This window comes from Somniosus microcephalus, chromosome 1 (genome assembly GCF_052327205.1).
Source record: "Somniosus microcephalus isolate GS21.2 chromosome 1, FLI_Smic_1.0, whole genome shotgun sequence".
Taxonomy (NCBI): domain Eukaryota; kingdom Metazoa; phylum Chordata; class Chondrichthyes; order Squaliformes; family Somniosidae; genus Somniosus; species Somniosus microcephalus.
Window position 1 is genome coordinate 264,622,844 of NC_140987.1, and position 21,581 is coordinate 264,644,424.

The following is a 21,581-nucleotide window of genomic DNA, read 5'->3' on the forward strand; positions in this document are numbered from 1 at the left end:
CCGCAGCGCGCCGTGCCGCAGCGTGTGGCACTGTGGCACGTTGCGCTGCGATATTCAGTTTCAGCGCCTTAAGAGGGACGCGGAGCGCCTCGAGCCTCGCCCCGTGTCCCTCTTGGGGCGCTCAAGCTGAATTTCCGGCGATCGCTGCTGCTCCGATCGCAGCGCAAAATCTGACGCCCAGGCGAGCTTGGCGCCCAGGCGAGCTTGGCGCCCCGTTTGCGGCTCAACCCAATTTCTCCCCACTGTTTTAATCACTGCCAGGGCAATGCTGTCCCTTCTCCAGAATTTGGGCATTCTATGATTCTATGAAAAATAAACTGAAACCCAAAGAGCCAGTGGCTCGGATTCTCGCTCTGAACTGCATTCTGAGTACGAGGCCCACGTACATTTGAGATTTTAACTGGGAGACACTGCGAGCTCACACCTGATGGGAACTCGCAACCATAATGTATGTTATACTTAAAGGGACACTGCGGTATAAATCCGTCAGGGGCGGTAGTGCAAAACGGGTGATAGCGAATCGGCAGCCCTGTTTCTGCATGCCGCCCGATTTTCTTTTCCATTCAATTTCCAAGACAAATTTATATTCCACTGTCTTCATGAAAAATGCTTGGTAAATCTTTTCATTTTGTTACAAATTGGCGATATAAGGTAGACCCCATGCCAACTTTACATCACTTACGTATGGCGTCACTGTTATAAACGCAAAGCACGAGTTTTTTGCAGATCGTTCTCTGTTCTGAAACAGAAGAGGTTTGCCAAACACCTTTTAGTAAAGAAAGTCCCCCTTTTAAACGTAGGAGCGGAAAGAGTTAATGCAGCTACTCCTGACCCGCTGGAATACAATGGCCTGTAACACACTGCGCGCAGGGAAACATAGCTGTAAGTCCGATAAGCACACTGGAATCAAACTGTATCATGTTCCCATTCAGTGAGCCAGGATATTCAAGGAGGTGGGAGTAGTTTGACTGCCCCAAAAGGCATGAAAAATAAATTATTTTTTGTAACCTTCTTTGAAGATGAATGTATTTAATCTCATGGGTTTGGAGAATGCACTGTAGGAAGTAGTGTAGGCAAATGAATCTTCACACAGCAACATGGCTAACTGCACACACTGTTAGAAGATCCTTGGATCCTGGAGGCAGTATAAGGAGATGTGACAATAAAATATTAATGTATCACCGAACTGAGAGAACTTCCATCCTCTCCATCTCACCCCCAAATACAAATTTTGTAAAACAACCTCTGTTCGTGTTAACATTTAGAAGTACAACGTGTCATCTAAAAGGACGATCAAAGCAATGTAGTTCAAAGGGAGATGTTAAATGCTGGAAGATTCCAGGAAATCATTATCATATCATTATTCTGGATTAGTTTTTGTCTTGTTCAGACTGGTTTCTATATTTAAACAACAACTTTGAAAGCTCGAACAGTGTACACTGTATATTAGTTGACCTCCTACAGATAGCAAGTAGGATAAGAGAGCTGAACCCAGATACAACTGAAGAGACAACCAGTGAGTAGAGAACGACTCGGGATAGAACAAGTCAGAGTATTCTAAATAGTTAGACCAGCTGAATTTCTCTTGTTCATATTTATATTCACATTTAGATTCTCCCTAGAGCAGAGAAGGTTAAGGGGTGATTTAGTGCAAGCGTTCAATATTATGAAGGGTTTTGATAGAATAAATAAGGAGAAACTGTTTCCACCGGCAGTTGGGTCAGTAACAAGAGGACACAGATTTAAAGTTATTGGCAAAAGAACCAGAGGGGAGATGGTTGTTTCTGAGCTGAGATAAAGGCCCCGATTTTCCCCCAGCCGTCGGGCTGGTTTTCAGGCGGGCAGGGGCTGAAAATCGCAGAAATAGGGGGTCACGCCCCCCCCTGCCCGATTCCCCGCCCTGCCCGACTTTCGCCCCCGTGTTTCAGCGCGACCCGAATCAGCCCCGCCCGCAGCAGGCGGGAATGGTCGGCGGGAGCCTAATGATAAATTATTGGCATGTTTAATCCTATTTTCAGGGTCCCTTGCAACTTTCAGCCTTTCCCCACGTAAAACACGCCTGGTGGGAACACCGCTGATGACACCTGGCGTGAACAAAGTTGGCTTGCTTGCTTTCAGCTGCAGGTCAATCAGGACTGAAGAGATTTAATCAGACAGCATTTGTAGGCTGCAGGACCTTGTTGCTGAAGGCTTGGGGCAACTTGTTGAAGGCTTAGGCACAGCTGTGGAAGGTTGGAGCCTCACACACTTCTCCAGTGTGAGCTCCTGGGAAGCCCCTCTCCCCACCCTAACTCAGCGCCTCCTAAGCGGAGGCATCTGCCAGAAGCATGGGAGGCCTTTTGTTCCTTCCCTTCCTGGCATTAGAGGATCTCCAACAGCAGAGGAGGCTGGAGCAACTCCAGCACAGCAGCACCAGCAACAACAGCAGCAGCAGCAGGAGCGGCAGGCTGCGGCTCAGCCACCTGAGGCAGCACAGGCCAGAAGGGGCCAGCGCATGGAAGGTCGTCGGCGCAGGAGATACCCCCAAAACAGGGTCTACAGACACAGGGTCAGCTACCTCAACATGACTGAGCAGCAGTGCCAGAGGCAGCTCCGACTTTCGCGAGAGGTTGTGACTGACATCTGCGCAATGCTGCAGCAAGACCCGGAGCCCAGAGCACCAGATCCACACTCCTTACCAGTGGCCATCAATGTCACCACCGCACTCAACTTTTATGCCTCAGGCTCCTTCCAGGGATCAGCAGCAGACATCAGCGGCATCTCCCAGGCGGCCGCACACACTTGCATCAAACAGGTCACCGATGCCCTCTTTGCCCTCATGCACAATCACATCCATTTCACCAGGGATCGTGCAAGTGTGAGGGCGCGAGCGCTTGGATTAGCTCAGCTGGCAAACTTTCCAAGGGTGCAGGGAGTCATTGACTGCACACATGTGGCCCTTAGGGCACCCCACTGCAATCCAGGAGTTTTTGTCACCCGCAAGGGCTTCCACTCCCTTAACGTTCAGCTGGTGTGTGACCACAAGAAGGTGATTTTGCATGTTTGTGCCAAGTACCCTGGCAGCTGCCATGACTCCTTCATACTGAGCCAGTCTACTGTGCCTCCGCTATTCAGTCCGCCAAATGAACTTCAAGGATGGCTACTTGGAGACAAGGGATATCCCCTGCGGTCTTGGCTAATGACGCCGTTGAGGAGACCAGCCAACGAAGCTGAGGAGCGCTACAACTCCAGCCACATTACCACCAGATGCATTATCGAGCAAACCATCGGATTGCTGAAGATGCGCTTCAGATGACTCGATAGATCAGGTGGAGCCCTACAGTACTCATCAGCCAGGGTCTCCAAAATCGTTGTGGTATGCTGTGTGCTTCATAACATGGCACAGCGTCGTGGCTTGCCGATTCCGCAGGACAAAGAAGCTCCTCACAGAGCCGCCTCGGAGGAGGATGATGCTGAGGATGATGCTGAGGAGGAGGAGGAGGACGGAAACGAGCATCCTGCAGAGGCCCGCCAACCAGCGGCACCAGTGCGCGAGAACATTGCTGGGCGGAATGCAAGGAACGCACTCATCCTGGGCAGATTTGCGTAGCCTGGTACATCAAACACTGCAGCCTCACTGCTTCTTAACTGACCATGGACAGTGGCCCATGCCTGCACATTCCTACCTATTTGACCAGCTTGCTGACATCTGCAAGTTATCCTAAGGCCTCTGTGTGATATCCCCATTCGCCAAATGACAGACGCCATAACTGCAGCAGTTGCCACCAGATTTTTTATGTACAGGAAAATGATGGCATTAAAACTACAAGACTTTTCACCCAAGTGACTACCCTTGTGATTAGTGGTGCTTTATTTTTCTCTTACGCGTGCTCCTACGTAGTGGTACCCCTGCGGCTTCAGCAGATGTGGGGCCCCCTTGCTCACTTTCCTGCTGCGCCTGTCTCGACACCTTTGGCGAGCGTCCTCTGGGGTGGCGAGCCGGTGGGGGCTCACCAGCAGTCTGCTGCTCCTGCGGCTGTGCAGGGCTTGAGACTCCTATCTCACTGGGGTGTGGACTCCGGCGGGGCTCTGACCAAGGGCTCTGAAGTGGCATGGATGTGTGAGCGCGTGGAGAGGAGCCCCCACTTCCTTGAGGTGTGCCAACAACCTCCCTCTCATGGGTCAGCTCCCCCTCAGTGCCTGCAAGTGGCTGGAGAGCACCTTGCTGCACATCAGGGGGGCCATGGGTACCCGTATCTGCAATGGCAGTCCTACTCAGAAGGACTTCCATGAAGGTCTGGTTTCAGTGCTCAATAGATGCCCATCGCTCCTCAAGAGATGCCATTCTATTCAGAGCACTCACGATGTTTTCAATACCCTGGCGACTAAGCTCCTCCATGGCCGCAGCCCTCCTCTCCTCGGCTGCAGCCCTCCTCTCCTCGGCCACAGCCCTCCTCTCCTCGGCAGTAGCCAGCCTTACCATGGAGGTTGCCAACCTTTCTGTGGTGATGCTTTCATGCGCCAATGACTCCAATAAGGCTCTGCTCATGCTTGCCATGGACTCCTCCATTCGCTCCACACTCGCAGCGACCCTGGAGGCAAAACCTGCCAGAGGCTCCTGCATCTGTGCATGGACATCCATCACCTCCTCCCTTGCGGATGGACCCAAAGGCATAGGGTCAACATGCAGCTGAGCTGAGCTAGCAGAGGCCTGCGCCCTACGACGAGGACTCTCCATTGCTGTTCGTGTCTCCACACTCTGCTGATGCTCACTTGTGAGCTGTGATACACCAGGTGACAACACTACTCTATGTCCCGAAGGTCCCACCGAGGTGTGAGTGTCTGCGCTGGTGCTGGGTGCGCTTACTTCTGCTGACGCTGCGCCCTGAGAGGCTGGAGCTTCCTCTGAGGAGTCTGGCTGCAAAGCCTCTTCCTCCTCGGCAGTGGCGACGGGGGCTCCGGATGGTCCTGTCGGGGAGTAAAGGAAAGAGTTAGAGATGTGATGCCAAGGCTACTTGCACATTGGATTTGGCAGATGCTCATAAGTCCAAATGATGTGGCTTCAGAATCATATCAGCAACTCATGCTATGTCAATGAGAGGGATGGGGAACTATTCTGTCACCAGCTTGCGGGCTTGCTGCTGTCTCTCCTGCCCCAGCATCCACAGCCACATCAGCCCCAGCAATCTCCATCACTGCTTCCTCCCAGGGGGTCAGGTGGGCGATTGAGGGTGGTCCTCCTCCAGTCCTCGCACGCTCTCGTTTATTGTGAGCTCTCTTTTCCTGCAATGAGGAAGACAAGTGGAGTTTGAGTGAGAGTGCAGGAGTGAGTGTAGAGATTGCATAGCATAGATACTTAGAAGGAGACAAAGATGTTGTGAGGCTGCAAGACCAAGGGCCCTCCCTGTGTGTTGTCAGTTGTGTTCCAAGCATCAGAGTGAGAGGCAGTGTGAGGGCTGCATGGTGGAATAGTTATGTGAATGTGAGCATATAGAGATAGGGAATGGGTAAGGGTGCATGGATGTGACTGTGAAGTGGGATGTGGAGGAAGAGATTGCTGAAGCTGAGTGCTGTTGGGGAAAGGCAATGGGGATCAGGTTGAGGGTGATGGAAACTTCATACTTACTTTCCCTGTGTGGTGAAGGTCATGGAAGCGCTTCCTGCACTGCATCCAGGTCCGACGGGTGACTCCCAGAGAGTTGACCTCTGCAGCCACCTCCATCCAGGCAGCCCTGGACTCTTTGGGAGGCCTCTTCCTCCCTGAGCAAGGGTAGAGGACCTCTCTGTGGGCCCTAACCCCATCCACCAATGTCTGCAGTGACGTCTCGTCGAATTTGGCTGCAGCTCGGCCTCTGCCGCTGGCAGCAGCTGGTGCATGCTCCTCTGCCATTCTGCAACACTGGTTGAAAAGCCTGCAGAGGTTGAGAAGCTTGCTGGACACTTTAAAAGCACCACGAATGATGACATCATACTGTGGGGCTTTCTGACTGGAAATGGACACGTTGGAACTTAATTGGCCACTTGAGGGAAAATTGTGTGCAGCTGGCTGACCCATTTTTTTTCGGGTCGGAACCCGACATTCGGGGAACACGAAAATTTCCCGCACGATCGGGAAAATCGGGCCCAAAAGTTCTGGAAGAGCTGACACTGCACTGTCTGTGGGAATAATTCTTACAAATAAGAACAGGAGCGGGCCATTTAGCTCTTCGAGCCTGTTCCACCATTCAGTGAGATCATGGTTGATCTGTGACCTAAATCCTTGGGGGTGATTTTCATTCAGAAGTCGGGAAGGAGGCGGGACTACAACTTTTGGGGTTGTAGTCCCGCCTCCATCGAGATGCGGCCAATCCACGCGATTTTAACTTGATTGACCTTGTTGAGCCCGCCCAGCGGGCTCAGCAGGCCAATTAAGAGCCACCCGGCAACAGGTGACATCACAGTCTGAAATTTCATCTGTCAAGACGTTTTGACAGATGAAATATCAGTGTTTCACAGCTGTTTGAAGCTGTCAAACACTGACAGTTTTACTTCTAACCTGAGTCCTTCTACACAGACTCAGTTAGAAATCTCACCGGCACAGAAAGCTGCAGGCTGTCACTTTTGACAGTTCACAGCCGTTCTGCTTTCGGTGCCGGTGAGATGATTGACTCCTGAAACCTAGAGGAAGGAAGGCTGAAAAGGTAAGTACAGGTACTTTAAACTTCTTTACACACTTTAGACACACCAAACTTACCTCTGCACTCATGCACCCATCACTCACCTGAACACCGACATCTCGACCCCTCCAAGTTCTTCAACCCGACGGCCCGACTCCTCTAACTTGGCATGGTTTGGAGCCGTCAGGATTCCCACACTTCAAGCTTTAAAATAGGGATTAGGCTAAAAACTGCCTGTTAACTATCTGTTAACAGGCAGTTAATTGGCACTAATCCCTTCCCGCCTCGGGTAGGCGGGTCCCAGTGCGGGGCGGGTACCCGCCTCCTTTGAAACTTACATGGAGGCGGGTTGGGGGCGGGATGGTGTCGGGACCCCCGAATTCGGGACTTTAACCCCCCGCACACCTCCAATCCCGACTCCACGGGTCAATGAAAATCAACCCCCATATATCCACCTTTGCCCCATATCCCTTAATACCTTTGGTTAACAAAAGTCTATCCATCTCAGATTTAAAATTAACAATTGATCTAGCATCAATTCCTGTTTTTTCTGTCAATTTCTTTCCAAATTCTCTCAGTGGAGATGTACACCACTCTCCCACTTCCAAATCCCAGCAACCCTGCGCCCTTTGCAACAGCATAACCTCTGACCTATCGCCAACAAGGCCAGGGGAGAGCTGCTCGGTCTCACAAAAGTGACACCTCTTACAAGTGATATGATGCTTTTCGTATTGGAGTTTGGTGAGGACAGGGTTGATAGGTGAGTTGGATGTGGTGGGGGGTAGGGTGTGGTCTGGATTAGGGTCGGATGTAGTTCTGGATTAAGATAGGATGTAGTTCTGGATTAGGATAGGATGTAGTTCTGGATAAGCTGGCGTCTATGTAAAGTGGGGCTCAGGAGGCTGAATAAGGAAAGGGTTGGAGAAACCAACCCTGAAGGTGACAGAGGCATGGATGAGGGTTTCATCAGCAGCAGAGGGAGGTAGGGTTGAAGGTGGGTGGTATTGTGGAGATGGAAAAAGATGATCTTGGTGATAGTATGGATGTATGGTTTGACGCGCACCTTGAGGACACCAAGATTGCACACTGTTGAGTTTAGCCTGAATGAGCAACCAGGAAGAGGATTGGAATCAGGGGCTTGAGTGTGAAGCTTCTAGCAAGAGCAAAACAGGATGATTTCACATCAGACCATTTAGAACGAATGTCCTTGAACTACCTTTCTACACTGTACCACAATATCAAATCCACAATATTGACACTTTGAAATGATCGCTGATACACAAATGTTCTCCAACCTCCCAATTTTCCACTGTAACAAACTTGTTACCAAATATTAATGGAATCCGGCCTTTCCCCTCGCCTTGTTGTTATATACTAAACAAAGAAACAATCCTTCAATAGGTTTACCTACCCTCTGGAATGACTCCCCCTACCCTTCATTCATTTTAATTCAGAATAACACAAATCAGTCATGCTTAATTACCCACCCTTAATTGCTCAAATCGTTTTATATTTTGCGTGTACAGGGACTGCATTCCAGATGGTGGCAGCACTTTCCATATTATCTGTATATGTGTGTGGGTGGTTCTGTTACGCACACAATACCCAAGAAAATTAAGCAACACTTAGTAATTACCAGCAATGTACGGTGTTCCAGATTTAATTTACAATTTAGGATTGTAACAAGAATCAAGTGTTCAGAGATTCATCAGAATACTTCATTAATGTTGGTGAAATCCAGGCATGGTTTACCTCTTTATATTAGAGCACTTCTGCATCTAAAGTGCTTGTGAGATACGGACACTTCGCATTCATAAAAGAACTGCTGTCATTGATGAGATCATTAGCCTCCATCTGTGCTTATTTCTCCAGTGACCTTTTCGTTGGTACCAGTCCTTGAATTCCTGTGTCCATCCTGAAGGTCTTTGCTTAGGTCTCACTGCTTTGGGGGGCGGGGGCGATGGTCCTCTACCAGCTGCTCTTTTATCTCCTGAAAAACTGGCGGCTAACAGTTGAAAATTGGTGGGGGGGGGTGCAGGCGGAGGGAAGCACCTCGACCACCCCATTGACGCCCAAGGCCCACCTGATGCAATGTTCAGATGGGCCTGTGAGTGGGTGAGCAGCCCGCTCGCCTCAAACAGGCACAAGGCTGCTTAAGTGGGCAAATCAAGGTGCTACGCCGTGCACACTCCGCCTGTTTGTACCAGGCAGGGACTGAACAGGCCGCTCGGAAAACGGTGCCCAAGCAATGTTTTAATCTTGATTTCTGTGGGCCCCGGGGAGGAGAAGGGATGCTCCTCCTGAGCCCATGACAATACCTACGGCCAGCTGCTCTGGCCCGTTTGAGGCAACGCCTCCAGGGCCAGAACGACCGGCCGGGTCATCAGCGCGGGATCTGGCCCATTTCCCGCCCTCCCATAACCGGCAAACTGCAGCAGGGGCCCCACTTGGCGCCCGCAGCTCGCCAATGGCCTTGAAACAACCCTAATATAGTTTGGGACCTCCCGATGCTGGCTGTGGGTGGGAGGGGGGAGAGGGGCTCAGTTTCTCCACCCACTTTGTGTACATTTAGGGCGTTCCCCCCACGCCATGTCCTCGATCAGTGTCAATGATTACTCTATTTTCCAACTACGGAATCAGAAATGAGTGCAGCAAGACTGATGTTTAAGAGTGCTTCCTTTGGATGATGCTGTGAAGCAGGGGGTGTTCAAGATGCATTCTGAGGGCTAAATAAGGCCCAAAAAGTCCCTTTTATCGAGCCAGCCAAACCTCCCCGCCAGTTCCTTCCACCTTGGGCGCAAGGCTGATTTATATTTCTGCTGAGCTTCAGTTCTGTAAACCTCCCGGGCCTGGAAGACAGGGAAAAGGCGGCTTCATAATTGGCTAATTGGTTCGAGTCCCACCGAGGCAGTTGTGAGGATTTGAAATCAGTTAAAAAAAAAATCTGGAAATAAATATCTGGGGGTCGATTTTAACTCAGCCGTGAGGCGGGCTTTGAGGCATGTGGGGGGTTAAAATCGCAAAAACTGGGGGTCGGGACCCCCCCCCCCGCCTGGTTCCCGACCCCGAGCCATTTTAACCCAGGCGTGTCTGATGGTCCCGAATCAGTCCCGCCTCCAACAGGCGGGACTGGTCTTTAAGGCCCTTAATCAGCAATAATTGGCCTTTATAATCCCATTTCAACAGGCCCTTGCATTTTTAACCCTTTTCCCACGTAAAACATGCCTGGTGGGGATCATGCCTGTGAAACCTGGCGTGAGCACTATTGGCTTGCTAACTATCAGCTGCAGGTCAACCATTGAAGAGGAGATTTGATCAGTCATCATTTGCAGGTGGCAGGACTTTGTTGTTTCAGGCCTGGGGCAACTTTTACCAGGCTTAACCACACCTGTGGAAGGTTGGAGCCTCACACACATCTCCAGTGTGACCTCCTGGGAAACCCCGCTCCCCGCCTTCACTCAGCGCTTCCTCAACGGAGGCATATACCAGAAGCATGGGAGCCATTTATTTCCTTCCCTTCTGGGCATTAGATGAGCTCGAACACCAGCCGCGGCACCAGCAGAACCAGGAACAACAGCAGCAGCAACAGGAGCGCCAGGCTGCTGCTCACCCACCTGAAGCTGCACAGGCCAGAAGGGGCCAGCGCTTGGAAGTGGCTTGAGAGCACCTTGCTGCACATCAGGGGGCCATGGGGACCCGTATCTGCACTGGCAGTCCTACTCAGAAGGACTTCCATGAAGGTCTGGTTTCTCTGTTCAATAGATGCCCATTGCTCCTCAAGAGATGTCATTCTATTATGAACACTCACCATGTTTTCCATACCCTGGCGACTTATCTCCTCCATGGAGGTTGCCATCCTTTCCATGGTGATGCGTTCATGCGCCAATGACTCCACAAAGGCTCTGCTCATGTTCGCTATGGACTCCTCCATTCGCTCCACATTCACATCGGCCCTGGAGACAAAACCTGCCAGAGACTCCTGCATCTGTTCCTGGAGTTCCAGCCCCGCTGATCTTATGGATGGACCCAGAGGCAGAGGGTCGACATGCAACTGAGCCGAGCTGGCAGAGTCCTGCGCCCTCCGACTAGCACTCTCCACTGCTGTCCCTGTCTCCACAATCTGCTGATGCTCACTTGTAAGCTGTGATACACCAGGTGACAATACTACTCTATATCCCGAAGGTCCCACCGAGGTGTGAGTGTCTGCGCTGGTGCTGGGTGCGCTGAATTCTGCTGACGCTGCGCCCTCAGAGGTTGCAGATTCCTCTGAGGAGTCTGGAAGCTCAGGCTCTTCCTCCTGGACAGTGGGGACGGGAGTTCTCGATGGTCCTGTGGGGGAGTAAAGGAAAGAGTTAGAGATGTGAGGTCAAGGTTACATGCATATTGCATATTGCAGATGATCATAGGTCCATCTGTTATAGCTTCAGAATCATTATCAGCAACTCATGCAATGTCAATGAGAGAGATGGAAAACTATTCTGTCACCAGCTTGCTGTGATGCACCGGTCTGTCCGTCCCCCACTTGCGCCTCATCCTCCAGTCCTACGATCTCCAGGACCGCCTCCTCCCAGGGGGTGAGGTGGGCTACTGATGGTGGCCTTCCTCCTGTCCTCGCTCGTTCTCTTTTATTGTGAGCTCTCATTTCCTGCAATGAGGGAGACAAGTGGAGTTTGAGTGAGAATGAAGGAGTGAGTGTAGAGAATCCATAGCAAAAATGGATAAATCCCCAGGCCCGGATGAAATGTATCCCAGGCTGCTGTGTGAGGCAAAGGAGGAGATTGCGGGGGCTCTAACACATATATTCAGGACCTCTCTGGCCACAGGGGATGTGCCAGAGGACTGGAGAACCGCTAATGTAGTACCATTATTCAAGAAGGGTAGTAGGGAAAAACCGGGGAACTACAGGCCAGTGAGCCTAACATCAGTGGTAGGAAAATTACTGGAAAAAATCCTGAGGGACAAAATTTGTCTCCACTTGGAGAGGCAAGGATTAATCAGGGATAGTCAACATGGCTTTGTCAAGGGAAGATCATGTCTGACTAATTTGATTGAATTTTTTGAGGGGGTGACTAGGTGTGTGGATGAGGGTAACGCAGTGGATGTGGTATACATGGATTTCAGTAAGGCCTTCGATAAAGTCCCGCACAGGAGACTGGTCAAGAAGGTAAGAGCCCATGGAATCCAGGGTGCCTTGGCACATTGGATACAAAACTGGCTTAGTGGCAGAAGGCAGAGGGTGATGGTCGAAGGTTGTTTTTGTGACTGGAAACCTGTGGCCAGTGGGGTACCACAGGGATCGGTGCTGGGTCCCTTGCTGTTTGTGGTCTACATTAATGACTTGGATATGAATGTAAAGGGTATGATCAGTAAATTCGCGGATGATACTAAAATTGGTAGGGTGGTAAATAGCGAGGAGGGTAGCCTCAGTCTGCAGAACGATATAGATGGGTTGGTCAGATGGGCGGAACAGTGGCAAATGGAATTTAACCCGGAAAAGTGCGAGGTGATGCACTTTGGGGGGTCTAACAAGGCAAGGGAATACACAATGAAGGGAAAGACCCTAGGCAAGACGGAGGGTCAGAGGGATCTGGGTGTGCAGGTACACAGATCCCTGAAGGCGGCGGAACAGGTGGATAAGGTGGTAAAAAAGGCATATGGGATACTTGCCTTCATTAGCCGAGGCATAGAATATAAGAGCAAGGAGGTTATGATGGAGCTGTATAAAACACTGGTTAGGCCACAGCTGGAATACTGTGTGCAGTTCTGGTCGCCACACTACAGGAAAGATGTGATCGCGTTAGAGAGGGTGCAGAGGAGGTTCACCAGGATGTTACCAGGGCTGGAGCGCTTCAGCTATGAAGAGAGACTGGGCAGATTGGGTTTGTTTTCCTTGGAGCAGAGGAGGCTGAGGGGGGACATGATTGAGGTGTACAAAATTGTGAGGGGCATAGATAGGATGGATGCTGAGGAGCTTTTCCCCTTAGTAGAGGGGTCAATAACTAGGGGGCATAGATTCAAGGTAAAGGGCGGGAGGTTTAGAGGGGATTTGAGAAAGAACTTTTTCACCCAGAGGGTGGTTGGAGTCTGGAACTCACTGCCTGAAAGGGTTGTGGAGGCAGAAACCCTCACAACATTTAAGAAGCATTTGGATGAGCATTTGAAATGCCATAGCATACAAGGCTACGGGCCAAATGCTGGAATATGGGATTAGATTAGACAGGGCTTGATGGCCGGCATGGACACGATGGGCCGAAGGGCCTCTATCCGTGCTGTATTACTCTATGACTCTATGACTCTATGAGATGCTTAGAAGGAGACAAAGATGGAGTGAGGTGGCAAGACCAAGGGCCCTCCCTGTGTGTTGTCAGTTGTTTTCATAGCATCAGAGTTATAGGGAGAGTGAGGGCTGCATAGTTGAATAGTTAGGTGAATGTGAGCATAGAGAGAGAGGGAATGGGTAAGGGTGCATGGATGTCAGTGTCAAGTGGGATGTGGAGGAAGAGATTGCTAAAGCTGAGTGCTGGTGAGGAGAGGCAATGGAGATCAGATTGAGAGTGATGGGAACTTCATACTAACTTTTCCAGTGTGCTGAAGGTCATGGAATCTCTTCCTGCACTGTATCCAGGTTCTGTGGGTAGACGGTAAGGAGTTGACCTCCTCAGCCACTTGCAGCCACGCAGCCTTTGTCTGCTGTGGCGGCATCTTCCTCCCTGATGAAGGGAAGAGCACCTCCTTGTGAGCTCTTGCTCCCTCCACTAAAGCCTGCAGGGCAACGTCGTCAAAACGGGGTGCAAACCTCAGTCTTTCTCTTGCCATTCTGCTTCCAGCTCAGTGTATCAGCAAATGCCAAAAGGTTGGCAGCCTGCAGAAGAAGCAAGGCTTGTTGCAGACCCTAAATGCAGCAGCAATAATGACGTCATATTATGCGACTTTCTGACTGGAAATACTCATTTGCCGAGGGTTCCCACACGTTGGAAATCAATTGGCCAATTGAGTTAAAATTGCATCAATCTCACACACCCATTTAGATTCGTGTGGGTAACACCAAATTCGGGGAACCCGGCAATTCCCCACACCTGAGTTAAAATCGACCCCCTGGTCTCAGTAAAAGCGACCGTGAAGCTGTCGGACTGTCGGAGAATCCCAACTGTTTCACTCATGTCCTTTCAGGAAGGAAACCTGCCATCCTAACCCGGTCTGGGCCTGTATGTGACTCCAGTCCCACACCAACATGGTTGACTCTTAGTTGTCCTCTGAAGTGGCCAAGCAAGCCCCTCAGATGTATCAAACCGCTACAAAGAATAGCGGTTCAAGAAGAAGGCCCACCACCGCTTTCTCAGGGCAATGAGGGATGGGCAATAAATGCCCACATCCTGAGAATGAATTACAAAAACCAATCAGTGACTTTTTTTGCGGGAATTGGGAAGTTTAAAGAGCTTATGCTGATGCTTCCAGGTTTTTGAGCTTTGAGTGAGGGGAGAGATGGGGAGTGGGGGGGAAAGGAGCATACTTTTTGAGAATGGGAGCTTGGGAATTTTTGCATATGGGGTGTAGCTTCTTTGTGCAAGGATTGCTCATACACTTTCTGCGTATGGGAGTCGTATTCTGTGCTGGTGGGGTGGGTGGGGGCTTAGGATTCTTGTGTAGATATTGTGTGATTTATTGGGGGCGATTTGAACCCGACTCGCTCAGCATAACCTGGCGGGTGGGCCGTTAAAATCACCCTGGCTCTTACTTGTCCGAAAGCCGATCGCAACATCTGTAATTTTAACCTGCTTTCCTGAGCAGGCAGCAAGGACACACGCCCGGAGCCAACAGGGTCCTTCTTTACATATGAATGTTGCGGCCCAATGACATGATTGAGATCCGACTGTAATTTTAACTCAGGTCTGAGCAGGGAATCCACCTGTAGTTCAAATCGGGGACCACGTGTCTGGAGGAGCGTTGATTTTTCGTGCATGGGGAAGTCACACCTTTGTGAATTGGGGCTTGACTTCTGCATAATCTCATGTGGTCCACTCACTGGTTGTGGTGGTGGCCGCCAGCTCCAACATATTGGACATCCCTGCTGTAAAAGCATTAGTCTGAAAAATGGAAATGCCCTGAAAATTAATTAGAAAGGCAGGTTTAGCTAAAATTGCTGAGGTCGATGTCACATGTTTAAGTGGCTAAGTGAAGCAGTGTTGTAGCTTAATCTCAGATCACAGAAAGGAGTAACATCTATTCATGAGTTTTGTGTTTCTTTTTCCCCAATAGGTGTGTTTGCATTTGGACTGTTTGCTACGGATATATTTGTAAACGCGGGCCAAGTGGTCACAGGGAGCCTAACCCCATACTTTATAACCGTTTGCAAACCTAATTACACAGGAACCGATTGCCGTTCCCATTCTCGCTTCATAACTAATGAACGCATCTGCACTGGGAACCCTGAAGTAATTGCAAACGCACGGAGGTCCTTTCCATCGAAGGATGCATCTTTGAGCATCTACTGTGCCTTGTACGCTACGGTAAGAGTGTGTTTCATCGCAGGCATTCTTCACATGGCTGCTGTTTTTCCATTAGAACGGACGGGCCTCATGTTTTAGCACTGAATTTTACTGACCCACCCAAGCTTTGGTGGTTTGCTTGTGGCGATAGGTTCCTCATCTAATCTTTACAACAACATCTTGACTTTATATAACACTGTTAACGTTGTAAAACGTCCCAAGGCACTTTGCAGGAGCATTATCAAAACAAAATTTGACAGCGAGCCACATAAGAAGATATTACGACAGGTGACCAAAAGCTTGGTCAAAATGATAGGTTTTAAGGAGCGACTTAAAGGAGCAGAGATAGGTAGAGAGGCGGAGAGGTTTAGGGAGAGAGCTTGGGGCCTAGGCAGCTGAAGGCATGGCCAGCAATAGTGGGGCGATGAAAATCAGGGATGAACAAGAGGCCAGAATTGGAGGAGCGCAGCGATCTCAGGGTGGTAGGGCTGGAGGAGGTTACAGAGATAGGGAGGGGGGCGAGGCGGCCATGGGGGGATTTGAGCACAGGGGTGAGAATTTTAAATTTGAGGCGTGGCTAGACCGGCAAGCAATGTAGGTCAACGAACACAGGAGTGATGGGTGAATGGGACTTGGTGTGAGTTAGCGTAGAGAGTCAGGGGGGCAGAGTTTTGGATGAGCTGAAGTTTACAGAGGGTAGAAGGTGGGATGCGGGTCAGGAGAGCATTGGAATAGTCGAGTCTGTTAGCGCTTGATAGTTCGATTTGCTGTTAACTCTAATAAATGGAGGACATGTTTGGCAACAGTGGATTGTGTGTTGAGATAATTTTCACTTCTGGCTGTACATTTTTATAAAAATTGATTGTTTAGTTCCAATTCCCAGGAGCAAATGAGTGTTTTAGCACAAGTTCTCCTGAAATATGTTCAGGAGAATTTCCTTGACCAATATGTTCTTGGTCCAACTAGGAAGGAGGCATTGCTGGATCTGGTGCTGGGGAATGAGGTGGGCCAGGTCGAGCAAGTGTCTGTGAGAGAACACTTGAGTACGGGTGATCATCGTATCACAAGATTTAGATTAGCAATGGAGAGGAGCAAGGAACAATCATGAGTAGAACTTCTAAACTGGAATAGGGCTAACTTCAATGGGATGTGAAAGGATCTAGCCAGGGTAAAATGGAACTAAAGACTGACAGGAAAAACTGTAACGGAACAATGGGTGATCTTTAAGGAGGAGATGTTCCAAGTACAGGCTAGGTACATTCCAACAAGAGGGAAAGGTAAGGGAACCAAAGCAAGGGCTCCTTGGATGACGAGGGAGATAGAGAAGATGATGAAACAAAAAAAGAGTGTGTATGATGCATGTCAGGTGAATTCTTCAAGGGAGAACCAGACCAAATACAATAAGTTGAGAGGGGAAGTGAAGATGAAAATAAGATTGGCAAAGAGAGAATATGAGAGTAGAATGGCGGTTAACATAAAAGGGAACCCAAAAATCTTCTACCGGCATGTAAACAGTAAACAGGTAGTAAGAGGCGGTGTGGAGCCTATTAGAGACAAAGAAGGTGATATATGCTTAGAGGCGCAGGGCAAGGCTAGAATACTCAATGAGTACTTTATATCGGTGTTTACTAAAGAGGTGGATGCTGACAAAATATTGGTAGAAGTGGAAAAGGTAGAAGCAATGGAAGGGGTGAAAATTGATAGACAGGATGTACTAGAAAGGCTGGGTATGCTTAGAGTGGACAAGTCGCCTGGTCCAGATGGCTTGCATCCCAGGTTGCTAAGGGAATTGGGGGAGGAGATAGCGGAAGGGCTTGCCATAATTTTCCAATCTTCCCTAGATGCGGGGGAGGTGCCTGAGGAGTGGAAAGTGGCAAATGTGACTCCATTGTTCAAGAAAGGGTGTAAGGACAATCCTAGGAGGAGAAATTCAGTAGGTTGTGCCACCTGTTAGTGCCTTAAGAGGGCGCTAAGTTGGTCGCAAGCCAACTGGCGCCTGGGCGCGGCACTGCCCACGGCTCCCGCTAAATTCCACGGGACGTTAGTGGTGGCGCTAACCGTTAGCGCTGCGTCGCTGCCGATGACGTCATCGGTGTGTGCAGTGCCCCCCCTGACGCCTCGGCCGCGATATTTGGCAGTGCCCCCTGATTTACCGCCGGACGCTATGTCCGACCGGTTCAGGGGGTCCTACCTGCGGCCGGGGAGGCGCAAATTAAAGGCGAGGTGCGGGGCGGCCATTTTTGTTGTTGGCTGCCTCCCAGCACCTTCCTGCGCTCCCGTCCCCGGCCTCCTGAACCCCACCCTACTGCCCCCCCCCCCCCCCGCGGAGTGCCGGCTGCGCTCCAAGAGCACGGCACTTCTCCTCGGTGCCAGGCTCTTTTGCCTGCACTCCCAATCCTCGGGGGCCCAGCTGGGCCCCCGATCGCACTGCACAAGGTCCCTCCCCTTTAAGAAGGGGAGGAAGGCCTGCAATACCGCAGCGCGACGTGCTGCAGCGTGTGGTGCTGCGGCACGTAGCGCCACGATATTCACTCGCAGCGCCCCAAGAGGGATGCGGGGGCGCCTTCAGTAGCGCCGCGCTTCCCTTTGGGGTGCAACAACTCAACTTCTGGTGCGCAGGCGCGAGTGTTTCCGGGGCGCTACTTTTAGCGCCCTGGCGAGGCTGGCGCCCCAAACGGGGCTATACTCGATTTCTCCCCCCTAGTAACTACAGCCTGGTCAGTTTAACATCAGTGCTGGGTAAAGTTTTAGAAACAATACTCAAGGAAAAAATTAACCTGGCATTTGGAGATGTTTAAGCTAATTAAGGAGAGCCAACATAGATTTGTAAAAGGCAGATCATGTTTGACTAATCTAATTGAATTTTTTGATGAAGTAACAGAGAGGATTGATGAAGGGAATGCAATGGATGTTGTCTACATGGATTTTCGGAAGGCGCCTGACAAAGTACCACATAGAAGGCTGGTTAACAAAAATGAGGCTCATGGAATAGGTGAGTCAGTGGCAGCTTGGATAAGGAATTGGCTTAAGGACAGAATAAAGCGAGTTGTGGTAAATGGCTGTTTTTCAGACTGGAGGATGGTAGACAGTGGTGTTCCCCAAGGGTCAGTGCTGGGGCCACTGCCTTTTTGATATATATAAATGACCTGGATATTGGAATAGAGTAGAATTTCTAAATTTGCCGATGACACCAAACTTGGGGGTATGGCAAACAGTGATGATAATACCAATCGGCTGCAACAGGACATAGAAAGGTTAGCAGAATGGGCAGATAAGTGGCAGATGGAATTTAATAGGGAAGTGTGAGGTGATGCATTTTGGCAGAAGGAACAGGGAGAGGCAATATACACTTAATGGCACAGTTTTAAAGAGTGTGCAGGGACAGAGGGACCTGGGAGTTAATGTGCATAGGCCCCTGAAGGTGGCAGGACATATTGAGAGAGTGGTTAACAAAGCATATGGGATCTTGGGCTTCATAAATAGAGGTATTGAGTACAAAAGTAGAGAAGTTATGCTGAACCTTTATAAAGCGCTGGTTAGGCCACAACTGGAGTATTGCGTCCAGTTCTGCTCACCACACTTTAGTAAGGATGTGAAGGCCCTTGAGAGGGTGCAGAGGAGATTTACCAGAATGTGTCTGGGGATGGGGGACCTTAGCTACAAGGACAGGTTGGAGAAGCTGGATTTGTTTTCATTGGAGCAAAGGAGGTTGAGAGGTGATTTGATAGAGGTGTACAAGATTATGACGGGTTAGGATAGACTAGACGGGGAAAGGCTGTTCCCACTAGTTGATGGTACAAGGACTAAGGGATACAGATTCAAGGTTTTGGGCAAGAGATACAGGGGGGATGTGAGGAAAAACGTTTTTATGCAGCGAGTAGTGAGGACCTGGAACTCGGTGCCGATGGAAGTGGTGGAAGCGAAGACACTCAATGTTTTCAAGGGGAGATTGGATCGGCAGTTGAGGGAAATACACTTGCAGGGCTACGGGGATAGAGCGGGGGAATGGGACTGACTGGATTGCTCTACAGAGAGCTGGCATGGACTCGATGAGCCGAATGGTGTCCTTCTGTGCCGTTATGACTCTCTGGGCTGGATTTTCATTGAGGAGGGGGTAGGAGGCGGGACTACAACTTTCGGGGTTGTAGTCCCGCCTCCATTGAGTTCTAGCCAACCCACGCGATTTTGACTTGATTGACCTTGTTGAGCCTGCCCTGCGGGCTCAGCAGGCCAATTAAGGGCCACCCGGCAACAGGTGACATCACAGATTGAAATTTCAACTGTCAAGACCTTTTGACAGATGAAATATCAGCGTTTCACAGCTGTTTGAAGCTGTCAAACACTGACAATCTGTACTCCAGGTTAATTCCTTTCTCTCACGATGATTTAGAGATCTCCCTGGAACAGAAAACAGAGGCTGCAGATTTTGACAGCTGGCGGCCATTCTGCTTTCTGTGCCGGTGAGATGAGGGACTCCTGAGACCTGAAGGAAGGAAGGCTGTAAAGATAAGTAAAGGTTAGTAGAACTTCTTTAAACACTTTACACAGACCAAACACACTTACCTCTGCACTCATGCACCTATCACTCACCTGAACACCGGACATCTCGACCCCTCCAAGCCCTTCATCCCGACGGCCCGCCTCACTAACTTGGCGTGGTTTGGAGCCGTCGAGAATCCCACATTTCAACACTGAAAATAGGGATTAGGCTAAAAACTGCCTGTTAACTACCTGTTGGCACTAATCCCCTTCCCGCTTCGGGGAGGCGGGTCCCAGTGCGGGTCGGGTACCCGCCTCCTTTGAAACTGGCATGGAGGCGGGTTGGGGGAGGGATGGGGTCAGGACCCCCGATTTTGGGATTTTAAACCCCCACATGCCTCCAATCCCGACTCCACGGCCTAATGAAAATCCAGCCCTATGACTCTAAGTTATACTTTTGCCTTAGCCGTACACTTTTCAAAAGCAAATGATGTCCAATTACAGATTTGCTCATGTCAATGCTCATGCTTATGGGCTGTAACCTCAGGGGGGTCACAATGAGAAGCTGCTAGTCACCGAGCTTTGTTTCATTGAGAAACCCAGGTGAAGGTCTGTAGTGCAGGACAATGTGGAAAGAGAAGTTAGGCAAATCCGGAAAGTAGTGGGTCAGTGGCTCTGAGTTTGTTTTAACTTCATTAAAGATTGCAGAAGGAAAGGAAGAGGAAGGGAGGCCAGAAATTCCACAGCTTTGAGGTTGTAGAAACAATTGCCCCAATTTTAACCTAAAATCAGTCAATGGTAGCGTAACATCAGGCGGGGTTTTAAACCGTGTGTCCAACCCGAAGACGCCCCACTTTTGGTGGGTGGGTTAAGCTAAAATCGGGTCTTCAGTGTTTCACAGCTTCAAACAGCTGTGAAACGCTGATATTTCATCTGTCAAGGACTCTTGACAGATGAAATTTCAGTCTGTGACGTCACCTGTTGCCGGGTGGCCCTTAATTGGCCAACAAGGTCAATCAAGGGAAAATCGCGCGGATTGGCCGGACATCGAAGTAGGCCGGTCAAAAACCCGAAAGGGGAAGTCCGGCCTTCTTCCCGACAGGTTCGGGAAAATCTACCCCATGTTACATGAAACAGTCAGTTAAACCCTCTTGTTTAATGTGTTACATCTCAGCCTCTCCCAATATTGTCCCTAATGGGGCCCAGTATCCATGACTGAACTAGGATACATTTGATATGACAAGACATTGCACTCTGTCTACAGACTCTTGTTAATACAACATTGCATCAGATTTAGCTAATTTGGCAATTACTAGATGGTTGAGTACAATCTAAGACACTGGATATGCAGCTGTAATTAATATTTTAAAATTCATTCATGGGATGTGGGCGTCGCTGACAAGGCCAGCATTTATTACCCACTCCTAATTGCCCTTGAGAAGGTGATGGTGAGCCGCCTTCTTGAACCATTGCAGTCCTGTGAAGTGTTTTCCTAACGGTTTGTTACAACTGAGTGGCTTGCTAGGCCATTTCAGAGACAACCATATTGCTGTGGGTCTGGAGTCACATATAGACCAGACCGGGTAAGGATGGCAGATTTCCTTCCCTAAAGGGGCATTAGTGAACCAGGTGAGTTTTTACGATAATCTAATAGTTTCATGGTCACCATTACTGATACTAGTTTTTTATTCCAGATTTATTTAATTGAATTTAAATTCCCCAGCTGCCGTGGTGGGATTTGAACTCATGTGTCCAGATCATTAGTCCAGGCCTCTGGATTACTAGTCCAGTAACATAATCACTATGCTACTGTTCCCGTATAACTGCTGGTAACTATCATTTTCTCTTTTTAAAATAGAAATCCTTTAATCATCATAAACATCAAAAAGGAAGGCAATAAATAATTTTCCAGAAATACAGCAAATTAGATTCTATGTACAGATTTCCCTTTTCATTACAAATGGATTACATTTCTAATGAG

At 49.6% G+C, this 21,581-nt stretch overlaps 1 protein-coding gene across 7 annotated transcripts in view; it reads left to right on the forward strand.

The window, feature by feature from the left end:
• The window catches only part of plppr1 (phospholipid phosphatase related 1), a 234,237-nt gene that overhangs the window by 172,962 nt on the left and 39,694 nt on the right, over positions 1 to 21,581 (forward strand). For 6 of the 7 annotated variants that reach the window (XR_015079037.1, XM_085993278.1, XM_085993308.1 and 3 more), the window contains one exon: positions 14,892 to 15,142. Coding sequence is in view for 6 of the 7 variants with exons in the window: in XM_085993278.1 (XP_085849404.1) it covers positions 14,892 to 15,142 (251 nt within the window). In the remaining variant the exon portion in view is untranslated. The remainder of the gene's footprint in view (positions 1 to 14,891; positions 15,143 to 21,581) is intronic. The other variant, XM_085993317.1, reaches the window with a different exon arrangement.